A 12,258-nucleotide genomic window follows, 5' to 3' on the forward strand; every position below is an offset into this window, starting at 1 on the left:
TATGGCGACAGTGTCTCTTTAAGCCTAAATCCTCATATTTTGCTGAAGCCCGACAGTGATTGGTTTTATTTAAGAGTCTTGCCAGCATAGATGCATCAAAAAAAAAAAGTGAAGACTCAAGTTACACAAAGCTGGATAAAGCAGCCAAGAGCTTTCCAGCAGCTGAGCAGACGTGGCAGAACAGCTGAGCTCCCAAAGTAGTAACTCCAGAATACAGACAGAGTCAACCCAGCTCAGCACTGCACAGGTCTGGCGCTACAATCATCTGCCACCGCTACTATCATCACTATACAAAGCCATAGGAATTATTTTACACGTCTTTGTTATGCCTCATGATCATTTTTGCACCAAAATGTTCAATTCACAAAAAAATATTGTATTATTGTGAAATGGCTTTTTTTCCTGGATGGAAGGAACATTTAAAGTGACCGCTGTAATGCTGTAAACCAATCGATAATGAGAATTGTTGTCAACGATTCTCATTATTGATTAGTTGGAGTGCTTCTCTCCTTCGCACTAGGAGCTGGTGTTTCATCAGCTCAGTGTCCTCTTTGATCCCTGGCAGGGATTGGAAGGGACATAGACCCCTGCAGCGGTTGCCCAGCGGTGAAGAGCGCTCCCCCAAACCTCCTTCCTCCCACCGCATCGGCCCTGCTGCTCTCTGCTCCCGCTAGGAGCGTGCTGTGTTCCCGTCGATCCCCGCTGCTTTCCCCCACCTGTATCAGCAGAGGCAGCTGAAATTGGAGGCGACACCTAGCCAATCCACCTGCTGGTGCCCAGCGTATTGGAGAGAGCTGTCAAGAGGCCAAACAGGGCGGTGCGGGTAGTAGAGCTGCGGGATGATCAGCAAATATGTGAAATATGCTGATTATTCCCTGTAATATTCAAACATCACAGTGATCAGTACCGATGACTGCAATGTTTGTAAATAATTTAGGGCATATTATTTAGATACTGTGTCCCAAATTATGAATAAACAGGAAGTGATCTACATCACTTCACGTTCATTCATGATTGTAGACATGGTAAACAGATACCATCTCCTCAATTTATGAATGAACATGAAGCCTCTGTACTGAGTGCTTCCTGTTCGAGTGCTGGGGCTGCAGAAAAAGATTATACACTGTGTGTGCTCAAACTTTTTTCTAATTTAAAAAGGGAAAATTTTGCTGATATTTCCCCAAAGCCCCTAACAGTAAAGTTAAAAAGAAAACTATGAGGTGAGTGATTTTCACTCTTCCTCATAGTTCTAGCCGACCTGTGACAATGAGACTGTCACAGGTTGGCTCAGTAGATCGGGAGGTGAGCGAACACATGTAGCTCGCGGTATACTGAGCTTTGGGTGACGGCAGGACGCTAATTTGTGTCCTCCCGTTACCCTTAGGAGAACTATGGGGAAAAGCCCTAACCCCATAGTTCTCCTTTAAGAATAAGTCATTTTCAGTTACTGCCTGATAAATGCTGGCGCGGGAGGTGTGTTGAGGTGCCATTCATTTCAATGGCATCCCAAAGCCAGCTCCCACCTGCAGTGCCATCGCCTGCACTGGAACGCGCGCTACTGCAATGCTGTGCGTTCCAGTGTGGGGCACTTGCAAAAAACTATGCAAGCAGTTGTATTCTGAAGTAAACTTTATGTTTGGAACACTCCACTTCTGTATTTAATTTTAAATAAAGATGGTATTTTATCTTTTTTATTAATCCGATTAAATCGAAAAAATACTCAGCCAACTAATCGGTTATTAAAATAAATGTTGGCTGCAGCCCTAGACCGCTGTCGCTGAAAGCGAGGAAAAACCCAAACATGCAGTCATACGACCATTGCTCATTCTTTCATACCTCTGTCTGCTCCATCAGATTTGAGCCGTACAGTCCAGCTTCTGGAGCAAGTCGGGCCAGGTACCGGATAATGGAGTTCACGTCATTGAAAGTTACCCCTCTGCAAGAGACAGAAAGATGAGGATATTATAGACCGAAGCAGTGGAGCACCAAAAGAATTTATGGGAACTACTCAATTTAATATACTCTGCACACAACAGTGTGCAGAATATGCACCGAGCACCCGTGTCATTGTTCACATCACACATGATCAGCGGCAGGAAATCACAATTTAGAGTAAAATGACAGGGAGATTCATTGTGGAAAAAGAGCCGATACTCACTCTGACTCTCGCAGGACAGTCTCCTTCCCATCCTCCACATGGATCTCTACTTTGCCTTTTAGATGGTCCACAGTCCATAGTACAGCTGCAAGAAGAGAACACAGAGGACTTATGACTACATTGCAATTATGTGTGGGCTACCCCCGCACTGCAAGGGCTAAGTGCTCATTTTTGTGGGCTACCCCCATACTGCAAGGGTTAAGTGCTGGTTTTTGAGGGCTACCCCCATACTGCAAGGGTTAAGTGCTGGTTTTTGTGGGCTACCCCCATACTGCAAGGGTAAAGTGCTGGTTTTTGAGGGCTACCCCCGTACTGCAAGGGTTAAGTCCTCATTGTTGAGGGATACCCCCGCACTGCAAGGGTTAAGTGCTGGTTTTTGAGGGCTACCACCGCACTGCAAGGGTTAAGTGCTCATTGTTGAGGGATACCTTCACACTACAAGGGTTAAGTGCTCGTTTTTGCGGGCTACCCCCACACTGCAAGGGTTAAGTGCTGGTTTTGGAGGGCTACCCCTGCACTGCAAGGGTTAAGTGCTCATTGTTGAGGGCTATTCCCACACAGTTAATTGCTCATTTTTGTCTAGGTGCCAACAATAAAAAGTTATACTCACCAAACCATCCGAGCCGGCTCCCTGCCTCTGTGATCACTGAAGCATGTCTTCCCCCTCCTCTGCACAGATGGATTACTCCTCGATGTCCTCACATCTATACGCATTCTATGCACAGTGTATAGAGCACGATGGCACCAGGATTCTAAGACCGCTGCAGCAGAGGGGGAGAGGAGCTCCAGACACCGTCTAGGAACAAGCCGGCTCGGATAGTCTGGGGAGTATAACTATTTTTAGCGCCTAGACACAAACGAGGACTTAGCCCCACTGCAAGGGTTAAAAAAATGTTTTCCTGGAGTTCTTCTTTAATGTAATTTGTGGCATCGGATGATCAGAACAATTCCCTCTACTATAAACTTGTCTATACAAAACAGGTTCTACCTCTTCAAATTCTGCACCTCCTGCTGATTGATGGCTCAAGGGAACCCAGGTATTGCACACGCCCAGGATTATGCACAGAAGAAAACCATTTCACCTTCTAGGAAATTTCCAGTTACATCATAAAATGTTCAAATGAAAACTCTGTCACTATAAAAAAAGAAAAGAAACTGAAAGCAGCCAGCCTGTAATACTGTCATAATTGACATTAAACCCTCGATTTTTTCCTGCCGGAGGAACAACCAGGCGGCGAGGGAGCTGCCGGAGGAACAACCAGAGAGCGAGGGAGCTGCCGGAGGAACAACCAGAGGGCGAGGGAGCTGCAGGAGGAACAACCAGAGGGCGAGGGAGCTGCCGGAGGAACAACCAGAGGGCGAGGGAGCTGCCGGAGGAACAACCAGAGGGCGAGGGAACTGCCGGAGGAAAAGCAGACAGCGTGGGAGATGCTGGAGGAAAAGCAGACAGCGAGGGAGCTGCCGGAGGAAAAGCAGACAGCGTGGGAGATACAGGCACAAAATCCATCAGACGCCACAGGGTATGCAAGCCCAAAAAGTATTAGAAACCTGGCAGTATATACCATACACTAAATTAAGCCAGACAGTAATTTGTCAGTCAGTGGAAACCTAACCACGTGTTTGTGTCATGCCCCAACATGACCTTTAACTAAAGTAACTGAACCTGAAGGCAAATTGGAGGGACCCTTTGTGGACTCTGATTACTATATTTGCCCCTCTGATGTGTGGCAGCAGCCAGTTTATCCTTGTAACATTTTCTACATGATCCAAATAACGAGATCAGAAACACGCCCAATGACAGTCATATTTATTTGTATGGAACATCCTAGTGCGCAGCAGTAATGGAGAGAAGCAGCTGAATCACCATCCAGCAATAGAGACAAACCTATTACAGAAACCCATTAGCATCCTTCCCAATGGCTGTTTGGCTTTATTTTAGGACAGTAAGCCGTGCTGCATTATGCATTGCTCTGTCCATTAATCAGCCAAGATCAATGTCCATAAAAGAAAAGTAGAAATGGCGCTCTGCTGGCAAGATTCAAAGTCATTTCAGGGCCGGTTCTAAACCAAGTATTATTTTTTTTAATTTTTTTTAAAGAAAGGTATTCTGCCACAAAACACTAAAAATCAGCTTTTAAAGACCAACTCGAGCAAAACTTTTTTTCTTTGTTTTGGATAGTTACGTTTTTAATGCAGTCTGTAACCTGATTAGGGAAATTTCCGCTCACTTCCTGTCAGGACAAAAGGACATCTCTTCAAGAGAGAGACAAACTTTTTCAGTAAAATGGGGAAATTAGATCCTCTGTCTGGTTATTACTGTCCAAACTTTCCAGTCCCAGCGACAGCAGCTCCCATCACTTCCTGTCCTTGTCCTGCTGTCAGTGGCAGTCACATGGACAGGAAGTGAGGTGAAATCCCTCCAAGAGGTTCCCAAACAACAATACAAAATTGGCAGAAGTTTCTTCCAATGTTTTCCAAATTTAAAGTGTGTCAAGCCAAAAACTTTTTTTCCGAGTTTCGGCTGGATTGGGGAAGGACCAGAACCCTTGTCAGGTGGTTACTGCTCTCCGCGGCTCCGTTAGGGAGATTTTCCCTCGCTTCCTGTCTTGCTGAACAGTTTTACCTGACAGGATGAAAGGAACAATTTGACACAGGACACAGACAGCTATAAAAGATGTGATGGAGGTTTTACCCTTTCCTATTCTGAACAAAATAATTTGAATTTCTGTCTGTGTGGGTGAGTTCCACTCACTTCCTGTCTAGTAAAGCTTTGTCAGTAGAACAGGAAGTAAAGGTCAATCATGTTGTGGGTTCAGATATGCTTTAAAGCCCAACTACGGGCTAATTATTTTTATAGATGTCCCCAGATATTAAAAAACAAAAACAAACAATGGCTGCATTACTCTCCTTCAGTTCCAAAGCTGATACCCCACCTCCAACACTACATCATATTCGCCACAAAATGTCATCAGTTTTCCATATGAGGGCGTGGTGTCATGGCCCCGCCCCCTGAGCACAAGAATTCTGTATTCATAGTGTATTGATGCCGAGAGTGGTGACGATAACATCACTTCCGCGCCGGTCTCTGACTCATCCAGGACCAATGGGAGATGACCAAACAGTTTGTCATGTGATCATCCAGGGGGAAAAAAAACAAAAAAACACACACCTTGAAAAATCCACTCGTCCACGAGAGGACGGTGGAGCCCGACGAGCAGCTTCCCGGCCGGCCGTTGTAATTACACGGCCGGCTGGCAGCTTTACATTCAAGTGATCGGGCGTCTCTGGAGACGCTCGATCGTATGTATTAGCAGCTGTCACTGCCATTGCCGGTCCCGAGATCCGCTGTGCCCGATGCGGCCGGGACCAGCACGGCTCTGTGACAGGAGACCAAAGGGAGTTCAGTATACGATCTCTCTTTGATCTCCTCTCAGTCCCCAAATGCAGGAAGTGATGTATATTACATCACTTCCTGCAATCAGCGTCACTCTCCAGCTACAGAAGCTGAAGCAGATCTCTGCTCCATCAGCTAGTCTACTGAGCCGACCTGTGACAGTGAAAATCACTCACCTCATAGTTCTCCTTTAAAGTGGAACTAAAAAAGACCAGGAGGTAGGACCAGCAGTTTTTTGGCAGAGACTATGTCCAGTTCAATGTTTGTAAATTATACACGCACACACTAATATTTTGTTGGGCCGCCTTTACCTTTGATTACAGCATGCATTCGCTGTAGCATCATTTCGATCAGCTCATGCAATGTCACAACATTTATTTCCATCCAGAGCTGCATTCATTTTACACCGTGATCTTGTAGTGATGATGGGAGAGTCGGACCACTGCGTAAAGTTTACTCTAGCAAATCCCAAAGATTCTGAATGGGGTTAAGGTCTGGACTCTGTGGTGGCCGATCCATGTGTGACAATGATGACTCCTGCTCCCTGAGCCACTTTCACAATCTGAGCCCAATTAATCCTGACATTGTCATCTTGGAATCTGCCCAATGTGCCATCAGGGAAGAAAAAAAACAATTGATAGAAAAACCTGGACATCCAGTATATTTTGGGGACATGTTGCTGAACCTAGACCTGATCAGCTGAAGCAACTCCAGATAATAACACTAAATCCAGGTGATGACTTTTTTTGTTTTTGGCCAGCCAGTTTGTATTTGTATATACATGTTGCAGTCTCATGATATTAAGATTTGAATCTCTTTTATTACATCCTCTGGGTTTTTGCATAATTGTTACTAAAAAGGTGGAATCATTTTATTATTGTGTTGCACCTGTATTTGCTCAGATCTCAAATATCCTCATTACGGGTAAAACACTTTAATAGAGCTGAAAAAAAAACAGCAAAATACAGCATCAAGATGAGAGCATGCAAGCAATGCTACACCAGGGCCACAGTTGGCCATAAAGCCTCCAAAAGGGCTGATGCTGGTTGGGGAACCCAGAGAACAAGCTCTAGAAGAGGGAAGGTATTGCCTTCTGGTTTATCCATTTTATGTAATCCAGTGCAAAGAGAACATAATAAACTGAGCCATTCAAATATTACCCACAGCCAATCAGAATTCATCTGTCGCCAATCTGACCCCAGAACTCGGGAACCTATAGTAACGGTATGTTAGATATTTTCAGACATCATTGATACTCTTTCCACTGCTTTACTTCCTGGTGTCACTATTGCCATCAAGATTATTTTTATAAAATGTATTGTTTAGTACAAACACTTTGAATCACAAAACCAGCAACCAATGATTTAGAGGACAGACAAACATCTGAAAAGGATTATAATGGAGGTGTCCAAAGCATCCAATCAGATGCAAGCATCCCTTTCTGACCTGTTCTAGTGACAGGATACCAGGAAACAGACCAGTTCCTATTAACCACTTCCGTGCCGCAATACGTCTAGATACGGCAGCCCGCAGAAGTGGTTAAAACAAGAACACAGTTGCTGCACAAGTGATCCGGTGACGGTTTCACCGTGCAGCGCCCAGGACCGGCTTGGCGGGTCTGCCCGCAGCGATCGGAGAGAGATTCAGCGGCTTCTAGCCGCTGATCTCTCCTCTGATCACTGGACCTTGGGCTACTGCAGAGGAGGGGAAGAGACATTGGAAGGACTCTGAGCATCTGGTGAGTATAACCTTTTGTTTTTGAATCTAGACACAAGCACCTAACCCTTGTAGTGCAGGGGTAGCCCCACTCCAAGGGTTAATAAAAAACAAATTCCTGGAGTTCTTCTTTAAAACAGCCCCAGTACTATTTCCTTCTTTATGTGCTATCAATTTACATCAGCCCAGATATTAAGGGATTTGGCATCTGGTCCCACAGGAGAAGCACCCTAGACCAAGAGGAGTGCTGTGCATCTTATGGATTATGCCCTCAACTAGCTTCTGCAAATTTATTTTTGGGGTCCCCAGATTGACAGATAAGCAGTATACAGCACAGAAACTAAATTGAGGATTCCACAACACTGATGAAACACACAACACTTCGGGGTCTGCAAGCAAAGACCACTCTCCTGGCCCCTAGCGATCCTCAGGGATGCTCTGTGGGCCCCAAGCAAGAATGCTTTCCAGGCTCCAGCAATCAGCAGGAATGCTGTCCAGGATCCTAGCAGTTAGTGGCCTATTCTCTGGGACTCCAGCGATTAGTAAACCATTCTCCAGGTGTGTCCGGAGTGGTCAGCTGGCCATTCTCCTGTCCGTGTGTTCCATTCTCCAGGACCGGAGTGGTCAGCTGGCCATTCTTCTGTCCGTGTGTTCCATTCTCCAGGACTAGAGTGGTCAGCTGGCCATTCTCCTGTCCGTGTGTTCCATTCTCCAGGAAACTACAGGGACACTTTACGTGACCCCAGTGATTAGTAAACCATTTTCTTTGACCCCACTGATCAGTGGGCCCATTCTCAGAGACCCCAGTGATTAGCAAACCATTCTTTGAGGCATCAGTGATTGGTGGGCCATTCTCCAGGACCCCATTGATTAACAAACCATTCTCCTGGGGCCCAGAGAACAGCAAACCATTCTTCAGGACCTCACTGATTATCAGCCATTCCACCCTCCAATAGTGCAATGATCAGTGGGTCATCCAAACCCCAGTGATCAGGGGAGACTCCAGCGATCAGCAGGGACACTTTCCAGAACCCCAGTCATCAGCTAGCCATGCACTAGGATCCCAGTGATCAGTGGGCTATTCTAAGGGACCCCAGTGCTGAGCAGGGACACTCTGCAGAACCCCAGTCATTAGTGTCATTCTCAGGGACCCAAGTGAATTGAGGGCCAACCTCAGGGACCCCAGCGATCAGCAGGAACAACCTCTGGAACCCCATTGATCAGGGGGACATTGCCAGGACCACAGCAAATAGCAAGGACACTTCCTGGGACCCCAGTATCCAGAGAAACAATCTCTGGGAAAAACCCAGCAATCAGCAGGGTTCTGCAGAGTGTCCCTGCTCAGCACTGGGGTCCCTTAGAATAGCCCACTGATCACTGGGATCCTATTCACTGGGATCACTGGGTTTGGATGACCCACTGATCATCAGGACCCCGATAATCATGGTCACTCCCTGGGACCCCAGAGATCAGCCAGCCATCCTCCGGGACCATCAAGATCAGCCGGCCACCTTCGGGGACCTCTGCGATCCGCCGGCCCCCCTTTGGAACCCCTGCGATCAGATGCCCAACCTCCGGGAACCCGCTGATCCGACGGCCGCCCTGCAGGACCCCAGTGATCAGCCGGTCACCCTGCAGGACCCCAGTGATCAGCCGGTCACCCTGCAGGACCCCAGTGATCAGCCGGTCACCCTGCAGGACCCCAGTGATCAGCCAATCACCCTGCAGGACCCCAGTGATCAGCCAATCACCCTCCAGGAACCCAGTGATCAGCCAATCACCCTCCAGTACCCCAGTGATCAGCCAATCACGCTCCAGGACCCCAGTGATCAGCCAATCACCCTCCAGTACCCCAGTGATCAGCCAATCACCCTCCAGGACCCCAGTGATCAGCCAATCACCCTCCAGGACCACAGTGATCAGCCAATCACCCACCAGGACCCCAGTGATCAGCCAATCACCCTCCAGGACCCCAGTGATCAGACAGCCACCCTTCAGGATCCCTACAATCAGACGACCAACCTCCAGGACCCCATTGATCTGGAGGAATTAGTCCCTGATCAGCATAACATCTGCTCTGTCACCTCCAAATCGTTTCAGTCTTGATATTATCCTTCACAATCTGAAAATTGACAGATAGAGGTACCATAAAATGTGTATTAAACTGATCCCCATCCCATAGACTGCACACCGAGAACCCCTGGAAACACAACCAGTGGTCCCAGCACACCAACTGGAAACACTCTCTGCCTCTTCATCCCCGACCCTGCCAGTCACATTGAGCTACGGAGGTGACAGTGCCCCCTGCAGGCTGTCATTACCCAGTGGAGGGTTGCTGGATACGGTCAGGTTGGGCGCCATGCTCTCTCTCCCTCTCCTGCTCCGGATCCCGCAGGCTGCCACGAAGCTCCCGACTGAATGAGAAAGAGCTCAAGAGCTTCCGGCACACACATGCTCAGCACAGCCCTCTACTGACAGATGCACACTTCCGCCACGGGGAGCCATCTTGGACAATGAATGATCATCGCGCCGCCATCTTTGTTGTGGGTAGAGCAGTCACTCAGCTGCTTGCGCATCTCGGGAAAGGTTCAGCCTGGAACGCCGCGAGCCCTCACCATGGCCACGGCGTACACTCGCGATCATCACAGAGCTACGCAGTACGTACTGCTGTACCCAGAGACGCCGCTGGGGGCAGCCCGCTCTGCTGACCACGTGACAGATGCTGATGCAATGCTTGAATCAGGTTGGCAATACTCTAATTAAAATGATATTAAAGTGACAGTAAACTCAGGAGCGAGCACTGGTTCATCCAAACCTGCATACAGTACACATTATCTGTATTCATACTTTATAATCATGTACTTATCACAGATTTAGGGTCATTTGGGAAGGTTTGCTTACAATTGTTCTGCTAATGTATACAACTTATCAAGGGAAAAAGAGTGTATCTAAAGCTGCCCATACACCTTGCGATCATCGGACGAAACTTTTTGTCCAATGACCAAACCGTCTTGCGATTTTTGTACTGCGGCCCCATCCTGCCCCGCTTATCTCAAGGTTCAATCAGCAGTAATTCAGACATCCCAACTCTCCCGGCCGCTCCGGGAGTCTCCCGCTATTAGATAGCAGCTCCAGGCCGCCCGGGAGAGAAACACTTCCTCCCGGAAAGGTTTACTCTGCTCGTTCGCGCAGAGTAAACCTTTTCCTGCAATCGGTTTTTTTTTCCAGACATCGGGAGCCGCAGCCCGCCGCCAGTCAGAAAAAAAATTAAAAGGCATAGGATTGCTAGTTTGCTATTGCAAAGTGAAATAGCCAATAGGAATCTACCTATGCTTTCCTATGCATTTTTTTTTTATTATTCTGACGACTGCAACTGTCAGAATAATAAAATGTAAAAAAAACCTGCAGATAGCAAAGCAGCTATTGCTTTCTGTGCTATCATGGGATCCCTGGTAATTAAAAAAAAAAAGCACCTGGACGAATTGCGGTAATCGAGCGCTCGTTTTTTTTGTTTGCGCATGAGCAGTGTAAATCATACGAATTTTAAGGTACGGAAACGCCACCAACCTTGCGTTAAATCGTACGATCAACCAAAGTTTTCTAACCTGCTGGAAAGTCAAAAGTCGATCGATTGTACAGTATTTGCGGTTGTACACTGCCCATCAACCTTCCAAATATCGGACGAAAACGAGTTCGCATACGAAAAGCGGCCGATATCTGTAAGGTGTATGGGCACCTTAAGGCTTTGGATTGAGTCTGCAAGTGTTATAGGGTTTTTTTTTAATTGCTCAGGAGTTAAGGTGCCCATACACCTTACGATTATCGGCCGATTTTCGTTATCGAACGCGTTTTCGTCCGATATTCATAAGGTTGATGGGCAGTGTACAATCGCAAATACCATACAATCAATTGACTTTTGACTTTCCAGCAGGTTAGAAAACTGCGGTCAATTGTACGATTTTCGCAAGGTTGGTGGCGTTTCCGTACCTCAAAATTCGTACAATTAACACTGTTCATGCGCAAACGAAAATACGTGCGGTCGATTAACGCAATTCATCCAGGTGTTTTTTTAAACTACCGCTAATTGAACCTTGCGATAATCGGAGCAGGATGGGGCCGCCGTACGAAAATCGTACAACGAAAAGTTTCGCCCGATGCTCGCAAGGTGTATGGCCAGCTTTAAAGTAGTAAGAGTGCCACACCAATCATTGAGTCCAAAGATAATTGATTTAATTCATATCAGAGCATCATGGGTTAAAACGGCCAATGCATTTCAGGGGCACCAACGCTCCCCTTCTTCAGGGTTTGGACTAGAGATGTGCGATTAGTTTCCCTCCAAATTGAAATTCGTATGAATTTTTGGAAATTCCGACAGTCGTATGCATCTGCATTTCCGAATGATAGAAAGAACGAATCAGAACGTATCTTTTCGGATAACGAAGTTTCGGATGCAACTGATCATTCAGAATGAACTGGTGTTGTTAAACTTTAAAAAACAAAACAGCGTGGAGTCCCCTCCCCAATTCATACCAGACCCATTAGGCGCGGTGGGAATTTTAGGGAGGATGGGCAGCAGCCTTGCAGAGCTATTCGGGAGTCAACAAAGGGGTGAAACAAGTCCCATGACATAACGACTCCCTCCACCCCTTTGTTAACATTCGGGTCAGAGCTGTCATTTTGTGTGGAAAGTTCGTCGGGATTGGTCATGACAGCAGGCGTAGGGTATTTTTTTCTTTCGGCGAGTTGGCGGCTGTAGTGCATCGTGCTTGACTTGGATCTACATCACTGGACGACGTGATGGATGTGAGGATGCGTTTTGTTTTTTTAATAAAAGATTTGTCAAAAACTTGTTTTTTTTTCAAATAAATAGGACTTTTTTACGATGTTGTGAGTTTATTTACAATTTGACAGTTTATTTGGTGAATGAGTAGGAGTAACAACTACCCCTTACTCATTCACGAGGGGGGGGCGGGATCTGGGTGCCCCCTTT

At 46.8% G+C, this 12,258-nt stretch overlaps 1 protein-coding gene across 4 annotated transcripts in view; it reads right to left on the reverse strand.

Annotated features, from left to right (window-relative positions):
- EPRS (glutamyl-prolyl-tRNA synthetase) overlaps positions 1-9,784 on the reverse strand; it is a 68,865-nt gene extending 59,081 nt beyond the window's left edge. The window contains exons 1-3 of one of the 4 annotated variants that reach the window (XM_018572200.1): positions 9,590-9,784; positions 2,159-2,243; positions 1,837-1,936 (exon numbers count right to left, since the gene is read on the reverse strand). In XM_018572200.1, the coding sequence (XP_018427702.1) occupies positions 1,837-1,936; positions 2,159-2,243; positions 9,590-9,629 (225 nt within the window). In that variant the 5' untranslated portion in view covers positions 9,630-9,784. The remainder of the gene's footprint in view (positions 1-1,836; positions 1,937-2,158; positions 2,244-9,589) is intronic. The other 3 variants (XM_018572208.1, XM_018572225.1, XM_018572216.1) reach the window with 3 other exon arrangements.
- Positions 9,785-12,258: the final 2,474 nt, after the last annotated feature.

Source organism: Nanorana parkeri, unplaced genomic scaffold (assembly GCF_000935625.1).
Source record: "Nanorana parkeri isolate BGI_ZX_2015 unplaced genomic scaffold, ASM93562v1 scaffold43, whole genome shotgun sequence".
Classification (NCBI taxonomy): domain Eukaryota; kingdom Metazoa; phylum Chordata; class Amphibia; order Anura; family Dicroglossidae; genus Nanorana; species Nanorana parkeri.